We start from the raw sequence: 17,644 nt of genomic DNA on the forward strand, positions 1-17,644 counted from the left end.
TGGATTCCATGCTTTATTAGGAGATTTAGATACTGGGGTTGGATATTCAAATGCCACCCTCTTTACAGGCCACACAGGAAATGAGGAAGGGAAGGGGAATTTGGGCACACTTTGGACACACTCTGTTCCTGAGAATTAGGCCCTTGTCTGCGACCAATGTAGGGAGAAAGGGTGGCAAACATCCCTTCCATGTTCATGGCAACTTCCTGAGAACAGGTAGCATTTATTGAGCACCTACTGTGTGCCAAGCATTCTCCACCCATTATCTCATGTAAATATTGAGCTTTAATTCCCATAATAACGCCTAGAAAGCACAGGCTCACTTTATGTTGAAGGCAGGCACAAAGAAGCCAAGCAATCTGCTGGCAGTCACAACTTTTTGAGAGGCATTTGAACTCTGGCCTCTCACAGAGCTTCAAGTTCTCTTATCATTAGAAGCTACACATTCACCATTTGTAGGATATGTGTGGGGGTGGGGCCAGGAGAGGGCAGCCAGGGCCTCCACAGGCCTGGGTCTTCTCCTGGGGGGGGGGGGGATGGGGGGGGGGAGGAGGAGGCTGCCCCTCACCCCAGGATCCCTGTATATTTTTAGGGGACAGGGTGGGCTCTTGCAAACCTGCCCCCCCTTCTGCAAGCCAGGGTGTGGGTCCTCACCATGTTTGGCTCTGTGAGCAAACTGGGATGATTTCCTAGGTGTCCTGCTGGGGTCACCAGAAGTCTGAGCATCCCAGTGTGAAGAAGGGGGTCTGCACTCTCAGCAGTCAGGCTCCAGGCGCAGTGACAGGACACTGAGGACCTGCTGGAACTTCTCCAGACGACTGTCCCTCGGAGCCCCCTCACCCCGGCTCCCCCAGAGCAGCCTCCGCAGGAAGTTAGTGGTCAGGGCCTCCTGCAGGTCAGGATTCGGCCGGAATCCTGGAGGAAGGGCCAGGTGCACTAGGGGTGGGGCCCAGGGACCTACATTGCCCCTCCTCATATCTGCCTTTTCTCCTGGGGACTTTGACCCAGCAGGGCCTTGGAGGAACTCTGCCCCAAGAACTCTGGACAGTTAGGTGGGGTTGGTGGGGGCGGGGGAAGGGGAAGAGGGCGTGGCTGAGGGGATTGATTAGTGGAGGTGAGCTCAGCCTGGGTGCATGGGGATGACACTCTGTTCCTAGTTTGAGCTGCTAGGGGCCCCACCTCAGAGGCTGTGCCTGGAGATGGAGCCGCCCCAGGGTCAAGATTTGGGGTCCTGGGCCACCCTGTGAGACAAACTTGGAAATTGGGATGGGTGGCAGTGGGACCCGTGGGTGTGGCGGGGGGCGGGGCCACCCCCTTTGAGTGTAGGGCAATTCCTGTCATCACTGCTGGTTGCAGAGCTGGCTTGGGGGCCCCTGAGAGGAGCTGTCCCAATTTGGGTGAGACTTTGGGAGGCGTGGTGGGAGACTATGGTCCCTGGCACGGTTTGGGGGCACCAGGTTAGAGCATGCGGGTTGTTCCTAAGGTCAGGACCCTCTGGCAGCCCAGCGCAGAGGGGGCACTCACCTTGCAGACGCTGGGCCGCGGCCTTGCGGAACTTGGGTGCGTCCTGGGCCATTTGACGCGCCCCCTGCAGGGTGCGCAGCAACTGCTCACAACTCTCGTCTAGCGGCCCAGGGAGTTCCTCGCCTTCCAGCAGGCGCACCGCGGGGGCCACGTGAGGCAGCGCCACCTCGCCAGGGTCGCAGGGTCCTGTGGGGAGAAGGGTCTGGAGCGGGCCTTGGACAGGGGGCAGGGCCTAGGGTGAAGAGGGTGGGACATTGGGCCAGGCACCCTAGGACTAAAGTAACCAGCAGGACTTGGGTCAGCAGGCTTGAGCCTAGCAGAGCTAGATTGAGTCAAAGGCGTGGTTTAAAGCAGGCGCGGGGCCTAAGGGCTGGGGCCAGGACTAATAGGGTGCAGAAGGCAGAGCTTAGGTAAAGGGGCGGGGCCTAGGGCACAGTGAGGGCGGGGCCTAGGGATTGGATCCAAGGCCCAGTTAGAGTGGAAGGTAGGGCCTAGGGGCGAAGGGGGCAAGGCCTGGGGTGAAGGGGCGGGGCTAACGACCGAAACCGCGACTTGGCCTAGGACTGGGTTAGGATTCTGAGTTTGAATTGGCGCGCAACTCCAAATGATGCCACTCACCGGCGCCCTCATCCAGCGCCCGCATTAGCGGCTTCAGCTCCTGCTCGAAAGCCACTGCGGCCTCGGTGTGGCTCCTTCGGAGCTGGCGCCACGTTTGTTCCAGCCGTGACACCTGGGGTAAAAATCTTGAGCATGCCTCCTCTTCCCCATCACCTGCACTCGGGCTTCCACCCCATCCCTGCACCCCATGCACCTGGGGCATGAGCAGGACGCCCATGACTGCGGCCAGTCCGGGCAGGTCCCCCGCCGCCCCAGGCCGTAGCGCCAGTGCGAGTTCCACCAGGCCCCTCAGGGCGGCTGTGCGCTCCTCCAGCGGCCCCGTGCAGCCCAGCACCGCCAGCGCACCGGCCAGCACCAGCACCTCGTGCCTGTGGAGGCAGAGGGCAAGGGTCTGGGGGCAGTGGGGAGGTTTGTATTTGGGGGTGAGGAAGGACGGGAGGTGGCATTGCCCACCCCCCTCCCTGAGTAGGTAGATTTGGAGATCGTGGGAATTCCAGGTGGCTGGCTCACCTTTCCAGCAGTTCTGACCTCAAGCGATGGCCATGGGGAAGTGTGAGCAGCTCCAGGCCAGAGGCAACCCCCATGGCATCCCGCTGAGCCTTGGTCACTCCCAGCAGGCCAGCAGCCTGGGAGTAGGGAGTTAAGGGGGCGTGGGGAGGACAGGTGAACAGAGTGAGTATATGGATGTGAGGTACTGTTGGGCCTCGACCCTGCCTAGGGAGAAGGGATCTGGTATGTGATTCACCTGGCAGTCTGCCAATAGCAGGTGGAGGGCAGTGCTCCCAGGATGGTGCTCCAGGAACAGGCCACGGAGAGTATGCAGGACTTTGGGCTCCAGGGGCCGATTCTGGGGGCCCAGAAGGCCAGAGGATTTGCCGGGGTGGCAGAAAGAGATGTCTGCCTGTGGTCTTGCAAAACATTTCTCCTCCTCCTCCTCCTGGGCCTCCCACCATGGGGCTTCTGGCTCTGGGCATTGGTGGCCAGGGGGTGTTCCCTGGGCGCTGGGCACTCGGAGCACCAGCTCACAGTAAGTTGGGGGTTGTTCAGAGGCATCAGGCAGCACCAGTGAGGACGTTCGAGGTGGCTTGGTTGGCGCCTTGGCATGAAGCTGCCCATCTGAGGCACTGAGGCTGTCAGCAATGGATCCCAGGGGAGCCGGGGTCTTCAGCAACTCAGAATCACTACCCATGCAAGACAGGGCAAGTGTGGGCACAGTGGAGGCTCCTGGGGGTTATACAAGAGGGGGTGCAGGAGGAACACAGAGAAGATAATTGGGTGGGTCCTGGTTCATCCACTCATTCAGTCAATACCCGGGCATCCCTACCTATCTTGGTGTGGCTTTGAACTTTTAACAAATTCTCCAGTATAAACGCTACACACTTACCAATGGTTTGAAAATAAACTTTATTTGACACTTAAATAGTTTTGCGAATTCTGAATACCACATTTTAAATCTGAATCCTTTGGTTTTTGCCCCTCTGACTGAAGATGGTAAAGCACTGACGTTACAAAATTAAAATAAAAACATATTAATCAAAATTCACAAAACTACATAAACATCAAAGCAATGTAATTTATCAAACCTTCAAATGATGTATTTGGTTAAGTGTGTGGCATGTTGAGTTCCAAGGTTATTAGAACTTAAAAGTGCACCCAGACTTCTGGGAGATTCTGTACTTACAAAGCATTTTAATAGACCTTGTTATAGGGGCTTAACAACTTCCCACAATTCCTAGCTCACTCTGAATACCAGCCAAAGTCCTCACAGTAGCCCCAAAAGCTCGCAAAATCTGAGCCCCAGATCTCTCTCTGACTCTCCCCTCTCTCCCACTGCTTCAGCTACACTCACCTCCTTTTGGTTGAATGAATAGTTCAAACTCTTGTTCTGACCCCAGGACCTTTGCACTTGCTGTTCCTTCTCCCTAGGCCACTCTCAGCCCCCAGTTATCTACATCTTTCCTTTCTTTATGTTCTCAAAATCTTTCTCCACGGGGCCTTTCCTGACTACTATTTAAAGTCTCCCCTACACTGTTGTACTTTTAATTTTTACCCCAAATCATATATAATTGACTTATTTTGTTGTTCTTGGTCTGTCTTCCTCTAACAGGATGTTAGCTTCACTAGGGCAGAAATCTTTGTCTTTTTCATTCATCGATGTATCTCAGCACCTAATACAGTGCCTGGTACACAGAGAGGGCTCCTGTTGAATGGGATGGGGGATGGACAGGGCAGACGAGGCAGACTGGGCATGAGGGAGGAGGAGACCTCCTTTAGGTAGGATGATTAGGGTAAACTGTTTTGAAGAACTCATGGCAGGTGTGAAGGAGTCAGAAAAAGATTAGGGGAATGGGCAAGAATAATTAATGCAAAGGCCCTAAGGCAGGAACAAATTTGAAATGTTCTAGCAACTGAAAGGAAGATTGTGTGACTGGAGTGAGGACATGTGGCAGAGTTATTAGGGAGGCCAGCCATGGTCAGAACACATAGGGTTTCTTAGAAGAATTGTAAAGCCACATTTTAAGCACCTACGAAGTTCCTATGTGTTTTTTAACCACTTTGAGAGTATCAGTGTCCCCATTTCCCAAAAGATTAAGTCACCTGCCCAAGATCACTCAAGGGATGAGGGGCAAAGAGATTTCTGAGCCATGGGCTGTCTGGCAGACTCTCACCTGGTTCAGAGTGGCCTTCTCTTGACCATCCCACATGTTCCAAACCTGCAGGCTGACTGTCACTCCACTTCCTAGCCCTGGGGGACAGAGATGAGATAGATGTGAAGTCCCAGCCTAAGCAGGGCCACCCCCACCAATGCCCCAAACACCTACTTAGGACCATTGGATCTCAACCAGGGTGCTCTACCCCCAGGTGGCAACGTCAGGAGACACTTTTTGTTTGTCACAACTAGGGACTGGGGTGGGGAGGATTTTACTGGCATCTAGTCGATAGAAACCAGGGATGCTGCTCACCATCCTATAAAGCACAGGACAACCCCACCTCCCCCAACCAAGAATGATCTGCCCCCAGTGTCAATAGTTCCAAGGTGACACTTGGGTGGCACCAGGAAGGTCGGAAGCCTGTGAGTACCTGAGTAGCTCTATCCGAGACAGGCTGTCTAGGAGGGTGTCCTCACTAAAGCTGCGTTGAATAGGCCCTTGCCGCATCACCGGCCTGGAGGCCACAGCCCCTGTAGCCAGGGTCAGTGGACGCTGGCCATTCACATAGCTGCGAATCAGGGCAGGCAGGCTTGGGAAACGCTCATCCTCCAGCTGATAGAGGGCTGTGGGCCGGCCTGGCCGGGGACGCAAGGCCACACGAAGCACCTCAAAGTGTAGGGCAGAGCCCCGCCAGCGGCAGGAGATCACAGGGTGGTCCCCACAGGTTCTAGACGCACGAACCAAGAAGTCACCATCTTGCTGAAGAAGAGCCTCTGCCTTCTGGGATGGAGAACAGGGAGCAGGGGGTTTAGGTATGAGCCCAGATCAATAGTTCATGGTACCTCAGCACCCCTACCCAAAAAAAAAGCCATCCCAGAGACTGGGTAGTTTTGTACCAAACCATTTACCCTTTTCTCATGGGCACACCTCTGGACTACATTTCCCAGGCTCCCTTGCACTTAGAGCTATCATGTGACAAGATCTGACCAATAGGATGAGAGCAGAAGTACAGTGGGGCGTATCCACATTTGGCCCATAAAAACCCTCCTGCAAAATCCTACCGGTTCTGCTCTGGCCAGTGTGGCTTAGTTGGTTGAGTGTTATCTAGTGCAACAAAAAGTCGCTGGTTTGATTCCCTGCCAGGGCACATACCCAGTTTTCAGGTTGGATCCCCTGTCCAGTGTGCTGGCGTGCAGGAGGCAACCCATGGATGTGAAACATTGATGTTTCTCTCTCTCTCCCTCTCTCCTCCTCTCTCTAAAGTCAATAAAAAATATATATTTTAAAAAATATTTTTAAATCCTACGGTTCTGTCACGTATTTGTCAGCTGATGTCACCAAAGCCCTGGGGTAAGGCTGAGCCACAAGATAGAAAGGTCCTGACTGATTTCTGGAGCTCCACATCCTCACTCCTCAACCACCTTGGACTGTGACACGAACAAGCCCTAACTGTGTATTGTGTTTAGCCAGTGACATCTTGGAAGGGTTTGTTATAGTTGCTAGCTGATGTTGACTGGCACTGCTTCTAATCTGAGTAAATATACTGTACTGGCTTACTTTGCAAATATGACTTCAAAATAAGCCATTATTTGGATTCTTCCAGTGTGTGACCCATAAATCCTGTATAAACATTTCAAGCTGTCTTATGACTAGTGTGAAAATAAACAGGGGCTGAGGGCTCTGACACCAGAGAGGCAAAGCGGAGTTGGTGATAGGGGCTGGGGACTGAATAATATATGCAGTGGACACATGTGTAGCCCTAGTGGACGCCAGTTGCTGCTTTAGGTGTAAAACGTATGAACTCAATTAATCCTTTACCAAAGTTAAATGGTAGGTACTATTATCCCCAAAATTTAAATACCTTAGGCTAGGTCACACAGAATGTAAGTTGTAGGGCTGGGATTTAATCCCAGGATGTCTGACTCTGGAGTGTGGGGTTCTAACAACTAGCTATACTGCCTCTCATGATTTGATTGGATGCCCAGGGTCCTAGGACTCCTGAAAGTGACACCTGAATTGAAGATGAGAGCAGGGAGCCTTGAATTGAGAGGAAGATGGGGCCCTGGTGGCTACAGGTGCCCGGGACCCAGAGAAAGAGGGAGACAACCAGAGCCAAGGGGTGCTTTGAGGGAGCTAGGACCTTTTTCAATCTCCATTACCATCCTCAACACCATCCCAAAGAAAGTGATAATTTAAATATAAGGAGTGATGTGCCACACCAACCAAGCTTCAAGATAATCCCCAGTCCCCCAGCCACCTCTTCCAACAGCACTTGATCCTAAATCCCACATCTAGGGTCTAGGAGTCTCCGGCAGGTCATGGGCAGGAGAGGCTCCCCATCACATGGTGCTGAGGGCCTGCAGGAGATAGTACCTGGCGGGACAGGAGGCCGTGGTACCAGGGTTGGCTGGCCAAGTCCTCTCCATTCTGTGGCACCTGCATGAAGCTTTTGGGGGCAATGAATGTTGGGGCTGAGCTCTGCACTTTCAACAGGCCTCAGTCTTCCACATCTGTAAAATGGGAATAATTATTCCTGCTTCCTGAGTGGCTGAGTCAGCCTTTCTATGCTCCTCTTAGTTTTTTGTTTTTTTTTGTGTGTGTGTGTGTTTTTAATATGGAACGCTTCATGAATTTGCGTGTCATCCTTGTGCAGGGGCCATGCTAATCTTCTCTGTATTGTTCTAATTTTAGTATATGTGCTGCCGAAGCAAGCACAGTTGGTTTTTTTATGTTGTTGTTTTTTTATTTGTTTTTGTGTTCCTCTTAGTTTTGGAGACAGCAGCCCATATCCTATCAAACCTTAAAATGCATTTTTTTTCTCTCTCTGTGTATATGTGTGTGTGTGTGTGTGTGTGTGTATGTATATATATATATATTACATACATATATAATATTATAAATTAAACAAGTTAATCATAGTCAGATTATATATATATGTACACACACACAAACACACACACACATACACACACACACACACATATATATATCAGCAATATAGATCTAGATATAGATGTAGGTATAGATATATGCCAGATTACAGTTGACCCTTGAGCAATACAAGGGTTAGGAGCACTGACCCCTACACAGTAGAAAATCTGTTCATAACTTTTGACTCCCCCAAAACATAACTACTAATACCCTATGATTGACCAGAAGTCTCACTGATAACATAGTCAATTACACATATTTTGTATGTTATATGTATTATATACTATCTTCTTACAATAAAATAGGCTACAGAACAGAAAATGTTATTAAGAAAATCATAAGGAAGAGAAAATACATTTAGAGAATTTACTGAAAATAATCTGCATAAATAAAATGATCTGCATATAAGTGGACCCGTGCAGTTTAAGCCCATGTTGTTCCAGGGTCAATTGTTGGTACATATAAAATCAGGCTATGAATCACTTTAATTTAGAATTGGCTGTGATTTCATGGAAACAGCCATGCATTCACTGGGATTTTGCAAAGGGAGAAGATCTATGCACTGCTTTAAAATAGAGTGGCATTTTATGCAGATGACATAATGATCCATGTTATAGAAATTTAATGAACTAATTTACTCAAACCAATATTTATGTGGCACCCACTGTGTGCCAAGCGCTGTTCCAGGTGCTAGAGACCCAGCAGTAAACAAAACAAACGAGACCATTGCCAGTCTAGTGTGGGAGAGAGCGATTAAGAAAATAAATAGCCCAGCGGGCATGGCTCAGTGGTTGAGTGTCAACCTAGGAAACAGGTTACGGTTCAATTTTAGGTCAGGGCACATGCCAGGGTTCAGGCTCTACCTCCAGTAGGGAGCATGCAGGAGGCAGCCGTTCAATGATTCTCTCTCATCATTGATGTTTCTGTTCCTCTCTCCCTCTTCCTTCCTCTCTGAAGTCAAATATATATATATATATATATATATATATATATATATATATATATATATATATATAAAATAAAGTAGATGAACGTGCAGATGGGTCAGAGAGAGCCAAGATCCTAGTGGTGGAGTTCAGATTTTCCATTGGGTGGCCTGGGAAGGTCTCAGTCAGTACAACTGGAATGATTTTGAGGGAACAAGCCTTGTGGTTCTCAGAGTGAAAGAACATTCCAGGCCAAAGGTAATTTAATTTACTAATGTTCATAGCTTCTAAGCAATCCTTGTGCACACAAAAGGATTTGTAGGATGTAAGAAAATCTAACCTATGCATGGCTTTCCAATGTAACACCACATTTAAGGATGTTGAAATGTCAGCAAATGCAATTTTGGAGCCGATACATTTCACTATTATTATTATTATTGTCAAATTTAGGGCTCAAATACTTTGGGACTCCCTTGATTATCATGCAGACCTGTCTCAAGTATCTGGTGGTGAAAACCCGCCCTGGGTATGAGTGAAACAAGAGGTCACTCTCTCCACCCCACAGGGTCTTCGTGGCCTGGTCAGGGTCTGCAGAAAAACAGCACCAGGATTCTTACATCATGAGTCAACCTGGCTGAGGGCCTGAAAAGGGCAGGAAGTTCACAGACCAGCCCTAGGTGACTTTAGGGGTGGGGAGCAGGGCCAGGAGCTGGCTCTAGGCGACACATACCTGAACACCAGGTGTGTTTCTTGGATGCCTGTGCACTTCCTGTTTGTCTCCTGGCCCAGGCCTAGCCTCTGTCTTAAGAGTCCCCCAACTCCAGGTTCCTCTGTCTCATGTCCCCCTTAGTGGGCATTGAGGTAGCTCACTGACAAAATTCTGGTTAGTTGGGGGAAAGCTCAAGGTGGGCACAGGTCAGCCATAGGCTAAGTCATCCTCCTGCCCTGTGTCTTTGGGAATAATTTCTGGATATTTGGGCAGGGGAGAGATGAAGGGGGCAGAATCAGGAGAGGAGGTGAGGTAGGGGCAAACAGGGGGAAAGGAGGGAGGGGGTATTCATGGCCTATAGACCATATACATGTGTACACATCACAGGGAGCAGCCACCAGCACACAGACACATGGACACAGATGGACAAACTTGACATTGAACAATCATCAACTGGCTGAGCACTTACTTTGTGCTGTTCTAGACCTGGAAATACAGTGATGATAGAGACCTGCCTTCACTCTTGACCGTCTGCTGAACAAGACACACAACAAAATAAGAATAAATTCTAAGCGTAATCAATGAAGATGTTAAAGGAGGGAGACGTGGTAAGATGGCCCGAGGGGGCAGCCTGCTTTAAATAGTGTAGTCAGGAAGGTCTCTCCCAGAAGGTGACATTGGAGCTGAGACTTCAGGAAAGAGAAGGAGATAGCTATGCAAAGATTTGGAGAAACAGCCATTCAGGTGCAGGGGTACAGCAAATGCAGAGGGAAGATGGAGCTTGCTTTTTACATTTGATATTATTTAGGAGACCAGTGTGGCTGGAATGCAATGAGCAAGGAGCTAAGTGGAGCTAAGCCAGTGAGGTCGGCTGGGGTGAGACAATGCAGGAATTGGTGGACCCCAAACTTTCAGCTCAGTGGGATGGAATAGGAAGGGTTTTAAGAGAGGGAGGGGCACAATCTGGTTTGTGGTTTAAAAAGATGTCAGGCAAAAGTGAAAGCAGTGAGGATCTCCGTGTTGCAAAGGAAACACGTTTAGAGGAGCACACCCAGGTACACGGACACGCATGACGCACAGCGATCCAATCAGGCATTCGGCGACCCATTCTACCTCTGCGGACGCGCGTGGACAGACACCTAGATCCTCCTTGCGTGCAGGTGACCCCACCTGGAAAAGAGAGGACTCCTCACCCGAATAATCCCCTGGTCCTAGATCCGCCCGGGGCCCTTCACTCACCTGAGTCGGAACCTACGGAGCTCCCAAGAGGCTGGGGCCGGACTCAAGTCTGAGGTTCTACGGTTCCGGGCCCCTTCTACCGGGCCAGGTGAGAGCCCAGCCCAATCACCAGGCCCTGGCCCTTAAGACCCCGCCCCTTTCGGACCCCGCCTCCAACTGGAGTCTCCTAGGCTTTCCCCCCGCCCCCTGGTTCCCGTCCCGCCCCCTTAGAACCTTTCTTTGCACTAACCACGCCCTCTTTGAATAATACCGTGCCTCCTTCATAGACCACACCAGCTTGGGAAACTCCGCTCTTCCTAAAGCCGGCCCGTCCCTAGCATCGCCCCGCCCTCCTCTGACTGGCCACGCCCACACACCTGTCGGACGCCCTCAGTCCCCCTTCTGAGAATTGGGCTCCTCTATTACCCTCGGGCTGGCCCTAAGTATCCCTGGCCCTTCGGGACGCGGGAGGGGGTGTCTCTCTCGCTCCTCAGGGTTCCGGGAAGGGGCGGGGCGGCCGCTATGAGTTTTCTCCCTCGGCGTGGGGTGGCGGCAGCTGTGACGTGGAAGGGTGCACTTCCTCGAGACCGCCCCCTTGGGTTTCCGGGAGTGAAACCCCAGCTGAGTGCTGGGTTTTGTGGAGAGATACGGGGAAACACGACTGCCTCCCCCAGTGACAGCACGACGGAGCTAGACTCGGAAGAGACATGGTGGGGGGGTGGACATTCAGGTGGGGGGAAGGAGGTGGTGGATCTTCCATCGTGATGCCTGGAGACAAACATGAGAAAGGTGGGGGATCGGGAATAACAGAGAGAAGCTCCAGCCACGTTTATGGAGGGATGGAAGGAGGGAGGGAGGAAGGAAGGAAAAAGCGGTGGTCGCAGCTACCAGTTTTTGAGCACTGGCTGTATGCCAGGACGGTACTGCTTGCTTAACGGGCCTCAACGCGTTCATTTTCACCTAGCCCGTGGTCGGCAAACTGCGGCTCGCGAGCCACATGCGGCTCTTTGGCCCCTTGAGTGTGGCTCTTCCACAAAATACCACGGCCTGGGCGAGTCTATTTTGAAGAAGTGGCGTTAGAAGAAGTTTAAGTTTAAAAAATTTGGCTCTCAAAAGAAATTTCAATCGTTGTACTGTTGATATTTGGCTCTGTTGACTAATGAGTTTGCCGACCACTGATCCTAGGCCACTGAACACGGTAGGTACTACTTTCATCACTCCCATTTTCCAGATGCAGAAACGGAGCCGGTTTGTGAGTGGTGGATTCCAACGCGGAGCCCCGGCAGGCCATCCTGTCTTCCTCGCTTTGGTCTTGGCACCCCCCCCCCCACCCCCATCTCTGATGCCTACCGTAATTCCAAACTCTAACCCATCTTACAGATGAGGAAAATGACGCATAGAGAGCGAAGGATGTTTGGAGATGAAACATTTTGGTGCTTGTAAGATCACAAAGCTAAAAATTTCCAGGATGCGCTGCCCTCCCCGCCCTCATGTGGAAGAGGGGCTCAGGAGGGGCTCAGGGGAGTATCTTTTCCTTAACACCCCCACCCCCGCCTAATTTTGATATGTCCAGGGAAGGAGCATAGCGCCCCCTAATGGTTACAAGAATTTTAAAAATGCAAGGGGGGTTTAGGGAAATTGAGTCGGGGAGGGGAGGCGACTCACAACCTAGTGTGGCGAGAGACCGCATAGACAAGATGATTTCACGTGGTAAGGGCTACGAAGACAGTGAGTGTTTGCTAAACGTGTCAACGAACCACACGAGTGAAGCCTATAGGAGAGAGATGATAGTGACCATGGGGATACATGGATGGACTGGGGATAAATGTCAGAGGTGGTGTCAACAGAGCTTTAACCACTTATTTTTTTGCTTATTCTCATTCAACAAATATTTATGGAGCATGTATATGTGCCAGGTGCTGGGGTGGGGAGGGGGGTCCGGCAGCACACAAAAGACAATTTTCTAAATAGATAGTAAAGAAATAAGTATAGCTCAGCCGGCATGGCTCAGTGGTTGAGCGGCAACCTATGAAACCGGAGGTCACGGTTGGATTCCCAGTCGGGCACATGCTCGGTTTCGGGCTCCATCCCCAGTGTGGGGCATGCAGGAGGCAGCCGATCATCATTGATGTTTCTATTTCTCTCTCTCTCCCTCTTTATTCCTCTCTGAAATGAATAAAAATATATTTAGAAATAAAATAAATATATTTCAGGTTTGATGATTGATCAGGGCTTAAAGTAGGGATAGGGTATGATCGGGTGGGATGAAAGGCTGTGACTCAAAATAGGGTGGTTTGGGAAGACTTCATGAAAAGGTGACATTGAGCAAAAACTTTAGGTGGTGAGGGAACTAGCTATGAAGTTGCCTAAAGCAGGGGAGGAGCATGTGCAAAGGTCCTGGGGCTGGACAAGGCCTGGCTGTTGGAGGAACAGCAGGAGGCCTGTGTGGCAAGTGAGAGAAAGGGGTGTGGAGGGGTTGAGGGCAGGGGGAGTTTAGGGAGGGCAGGTCATATAGGGCCTTGTGGGTTGCATGAAGGACTTTTACCCCAAAGAGGAAGGTATGTGACAGGAGGAGGGACACCCGACTTGACTCAGGTGATCCCAGGCGCCCTCTGGCCGTTGTGGGGAAGATAGACTGCGGAGGAAGAGGGCGAGAGTCCAGGGACCTGGGCGGAGGAGACTAGACTGGTCCAGGATAGTGATGATGGGGCTGGACCAGGGTGGAGGCAGAGACGGGGAGGGGTGAGCAGAGGGCGGATTTTGAGTACTTTGAGGTGTTACTGCTCAAGGGTTGGGTATGGAGAAAGGCAGCCAGCCTCAATCTGTTGGCCTGACCACCTCCCAGGTGCCCAGGTGTTGTGTTGGTGGGGGAAAGAGAGGTCCGGGGAGGAAGGGGCTGGGCGAGGCGGGGCTGGCCTGCAGGTGCTACCCCCGTCGCCACCCCCTACGGCTCCTCCTCCTCCACCCCCTCTCCCCGCGACAGTTACAGGCAAAGAAGAGGAAGTGGTAGCTAGTAGCACAGGCAGGCGGGCAGCGGAGGCTGCGAGGGTGCGCGGGCCGGGCGGGGAAGCAGCCGCCATGGAGCTGTGGCGACAGTGTACCCACTGGCTGATCCAGTGCCGGGTGCTGCCGCCCAGCCACCGCGTGACCTGGGACGGGGCCCAGGTGTGCGAGCTGGCGCAGGCCCTTCGGGATGGGGTCCTTCTCTGCCAGCTGCTTAACAACCTGCTGCCCCACGCCATCAACTTACGCGAGGTCAACCTGCGTCCCCAGATGTCCCAGGTGAGCCCACCGCGAGCTGCCGGGCCCAGGGTTGGAAGTGGGGGGCATTCCAGGCTGGGTTAGTGTGCTGTGCCTCTGGGCTGGCACTGCAGGGGGTATATGTCAACTCCGCGGCTGGCTTAGGGGAGGGGGGGTGTGGAAAGGGGGGTGGTGTGGATGGTAACACTGAAATTCTGGGTTGACCCACCAAAGATTAGCAGGAATGCATTTGTAGGCACAGAATGAGCCCAACTTTAGGCTGAGAACTGGCAAGCTGGGGGTTAGCTGCTCCTAAGCCCCAGGCCGACTTCATTGGGGTTCAAGGCCCCAGGTGCCATCCTCTGGGAGTCTTGAGGGGGTGCCTAGAAATCCCCAGTTGGCCAACAGGGTGCCTAAGGTTTTCTTAGACCCCCCTCCCCCCCACCCCCAGATTCTGGCTACGGGGGAGGGGCCTCCTTCCCCACATGTGTCTCCTCCTCCGGGCCCCTGGGCCCCTTCCTTCCCCTCACATCTCCTTCCCCTTGGCTTCCTGCCTGGGCCTGGGGCAGATGGGGGCCTGTGACCCAGGGTTCTGCTCTTCCTAGCTTCCTCCATCTCCTGGGGGACATTGAGGCAGGACCAGGTCCTGAGCACCCGAGAGTGAGTTCTGGGGTTTGGGAGCCTAGGAATAGCTCCTCTTTCTCGGTAGCAATTTCTGTGAAGGCTAAGGGTCCAGAAGGAGGCAGATTTGACTGTGACCGCCCCCGGCTCAGGAAACACATTCAAGTCCCTATTTGAATGCGGTTGGGTGGGGGAGGTAACAGGACTGGATGCTCTCTCTGTAGCACCTCCTCTGGTTCTCTATGGCTGCTTGGGTGCTGGGTGGAAGTGGTGTATGCTGCTGGGTGGGGGCTGGAGGTGCCCCACCCGCCATGGAGGTCCACAGGGACCCATAGGCCAGCCTTTAGTCTCTATGCCTGGATGAAAGCTTTGTCCATAGGAGCTGTAGGCTGGGGGTGGGGGTGGGGGGGCAGTTGGGGCCTCTGTAGCCTCCTCTCTGGTTTGACCTGCCATGTGCAGGTGGGGGGAGGGGAAGTGACTGCTCTGGGAATGGGCCATGGGGATCCTTAGGGGCATTTCCTGGGGACAGAGCCATGGGTGGAGAGGTGGGTGGTCCCCCTTTCCTAGCCCAGGCAGGATTTCTTGATGGAATGAGAGCTCTAGAGAACCCCTCCCCCATGGCCAGCCCTTCTTGACACCTGCCATCCTGAAATTGCCTACATTTGCTTGTCTCCTTCCAGCACATGAGGAAGTAGCTCTATGACCTGTCAGGCCTCAGATCAGCAGGGAGGCAAGGTCCCCAGTGAGGCTTAATAGCAGCTAATGGCGAAGTGGGTAGACATAAGGATGAACTTCCACCCTTATGCATGCAGCTTGCCTAAAGCTTGCTCTCTGATGAAAAGCAAGGGGATGTGGCATTAATGTTTAGGAGAGCAGCTGCAGGGACTCCAGGGACCATCCTATTTCTATGTTCTGGGCAATGCCATGAACCCAGGCCCAGGCCTGACCCTCAAGGTGCTCCCAGACTCGGGGAGACGGACCCAGACATCTGCAGCCCCTTGTTGTCAGGACGGTGGTGGAGGGACAAATATCTGGGCTGGGGGTCTTGTAGCAAAGGCAAGACATTGCCTGAGGGAGTCTGGCTTTCTCCAAGAGGAGACATTTGTACTGGGTTTTGAAGAGTGAATAGGAGCTTTCTCATTGCTCTGGCTCCCTGCACCCACCTGTGCCAGGCTCCAGTCTGTGCAGGTGTATTCCCTGATCCTTTCTGTGTGGGAGCTCTGCACCTTCCTGCCCCTGCTCATTTTGCCTCCCTTCAGAGCTCAGCCCCATGCCTCGTTGGTGGTGGGGATGATGGGGATGAGTGTGGGAAGCTAAAACATTAAGCCAGAGGGAGGTGCCAAAAGAACAACCTCTCTAGGTTTGCATGTCCCTGTCTGTTAACAGATGGAAGGCAGGACCATGGATGGAGAAGGGCAGAGGGAGAAAAGGGAAGGGTGTGGGGGAGGGAGGGTCTACGGCACAAATAAAGGTGTGGAGGCTGGAATTGGGGTGCTTCCCAGGTTCTCTCATTTTCTTTTCCTAGTTCTTCTGCTTTTTCTCAGTTGTTTCCAGGGGAGAGGGTGGGAAGACCATATTTAAACATTCAGTCATTTGGCAGCAATTACAATGTATGCCAGCCTTCTTCTTGGGGCCAAGACAGTGAGAACAGGACACACACAAACCCCTGTTGTTGTGGAGCCTGCATTCTAGTGGGAGAGACTGACGGTGAGCAAATAAGGAAGGAAATATAAATTGTCAGGAGGTAGTATGTACTCCGGAAAAAACAAAGCAGGAAAGGGGACCCAGGAGGATCAAGCTGCACTTTTGAATAGGGCGTCTGGGACGCCTCACTGATAAGGTGACATTTGAGCAGAGACCTGGGGAAAGTGAGGGAATGAATGAGCCATATAGATCTGGGGAAACAGTGCTTCTGCTAGGGGGTGCTGCCAGTGCAAAGGCCCTGGGGTCAGAAGGGGTGAATGCCCACATAGGCTGTGCTGCACTGCAGGGCAGAGAGTGGCCTGGCTGGTGGAAATGGTTCGTGGGTGAGGTCTGATTGGAGGGAATCTTCAAGCGGGGAGGTCCCTCAGATCTGAGGCCCAGAGAGAATGGATGCTACTATCATAAGCTGCCAAAATGACCAGACAAACCCAACGCTCTGCCACTGAAGCTCACCCCAACTCTTTCTCTGAGACTCCACATTCTGGGCTGCAGAGATGAAACTTTAAGGCTAAGTGCGTGAAGAGGAAGAGATGAATGTGACAGTCATTGTGGGAAAGATCCACCAGGACATGGGAGCTGATTAGACTTGGGGTGGGGACAGGCTCTGGGGCCAAGATGATGTCAAGGTCCCCAGCTCAGTGAATGCTGGTGCCACTGGCAGAAGCAGAACAGGGAGAGGGCAGGAGGGTTAGAACAGGGGGGTGGGCTGGGGGCGGTGGCTTGGAGGAGCCAGACATGGGTTCAAGTGCTGGTGCCACCACTTCCTGGCTTTCCTCCCTGAGCCTTGGTTTCCCCTCGGTGAACTGTAAATTAAAATGTCACTGTTTTAGGGGTGGCTTCTTAGGATATTTCAGTACTACTTACTATAGCAGTGTCTGATACCTGATAAACCCTCCCCAAAAAGCCTTTTTAGAAAGGATGTGAGGTAGCGGGAGGGAGGGCAGCATAACACACAGGTAGGAATTGGGTTAGGGTAGTAGTTCTCAACCGCAGCCATTTTGACCCCCTTTTATTTTTATTTATTTTTAGTTTTTATTTATTTTTATTGATTTCAGAGAGGAAGGGAGAGGAAGAGATAGAAACATCAATGATAAGAGAATCATTGATCAGCTGCCTCCTGCATGCCCCCCTACTGGGAATCGAGCCCGCAGCCGGGACATGTGCCCTTGACCAGAATCGAACCTGAGACCCTTCAGTCCGCAGGCCAACACTCTATCCACTGAGCCAAACCGGCTAGGGCTTGCCCCCCATTTAGGAGATGCTGCTGGCATCTAGTGGATAGAGGCCAGGGATGCTGTTCAACAGCCCACAGATGCCACACACAACAGAGAATTATCCTGCCCCCAATGTCAGCAGTGCTGAGGTTAAGAAGAAGCCTGTGCCAGGGGACAGAGAGTCCAATAGAATCTTTAGATTATTTAAGAGCTTGGTTAAATAATGCATCCATATCATTCAAGTATTAAAATGCATAAAAAGACATACAGGGGAAAATTTAACTTCTT

At 52.0% G+C, this 17,644-nt stretch overlaps 2 protein-coding genes across 3 annotated transcripts in view; one reads left to right on the forward strand and one right to left on the reverse strand.

Moving 5' to 3' along the window:
- Nucleotide 1: 1 nt before the first annotated feature.
- Nucleotides 2–9,922, reverse strand: SH2D3A (SH2 domain containing 3A). Its single transcript, XM_080671702.1, has 10 exons — nucleotides 9,829–9,922; nucleotides 7,167–7,303; nucleotides 5,224–5,573; nucleotides 4,812–4,888; nucleotides 2,888–3,366; nucleotides 2,653–2,768; nucleotides 2,336–2,510; nucleotides 2,143–2,254; nucleotides 1,525–1,710; nucleotides 2–915 (listed from the first exon to the last, which is right to left on the reverse strand). The coding sequence occupies exons 2-10, from the start codon at nucleotides 7,233–7,235 to the stop codon at nucleotides 755–757; spliced, it is 1,725 nt and encodes a 574-aa protein (XP_080527828.1). The 5' UTR covers nucleotides 7,236–7,303; nucleotides 9,829–9,922; the 3' UTR covers nucleotides 2–754.
- A 3,660-nt stretch (nucleotides 9,923–13,582) lies between these two features.
- Nucleotides 13,583–17,644, forward strand: part of VAV1 (vav guanine nucleotide exchange factor 1) — a gene marked incomplete at its 5' end in the record, with an annotated part of 61,904 nt that continues 57,842 nt past the window's right edge. The window contains one exon of one of the 2 annotated variants that reach the window (XM_080673899.1): nucleotides 13,583–13,859. In XM_080673899.1, coding sequence (XP_080530025.1) covers nucleotides 13,656–13,859 — 204 coding nt within the window. The remainder of the gene's footprint in view (nucleotides 13,860–17,644) is intronic. The other variant, XM_080673900.1, reaches the window with a different exon arrangement.

This window comes from Plecotus auritus, assembly GCF_963455305.1.
Source record: "Plecotus auritus genome assembly, chromosome: 6".
Taxonomy (NCBI): domain Eukaryota; kingdom Metazoa; phylum Chordata; class Mammalia; order Chiroptera; family Vespertilionidae; genus Plecotus; species Plecotus auritus.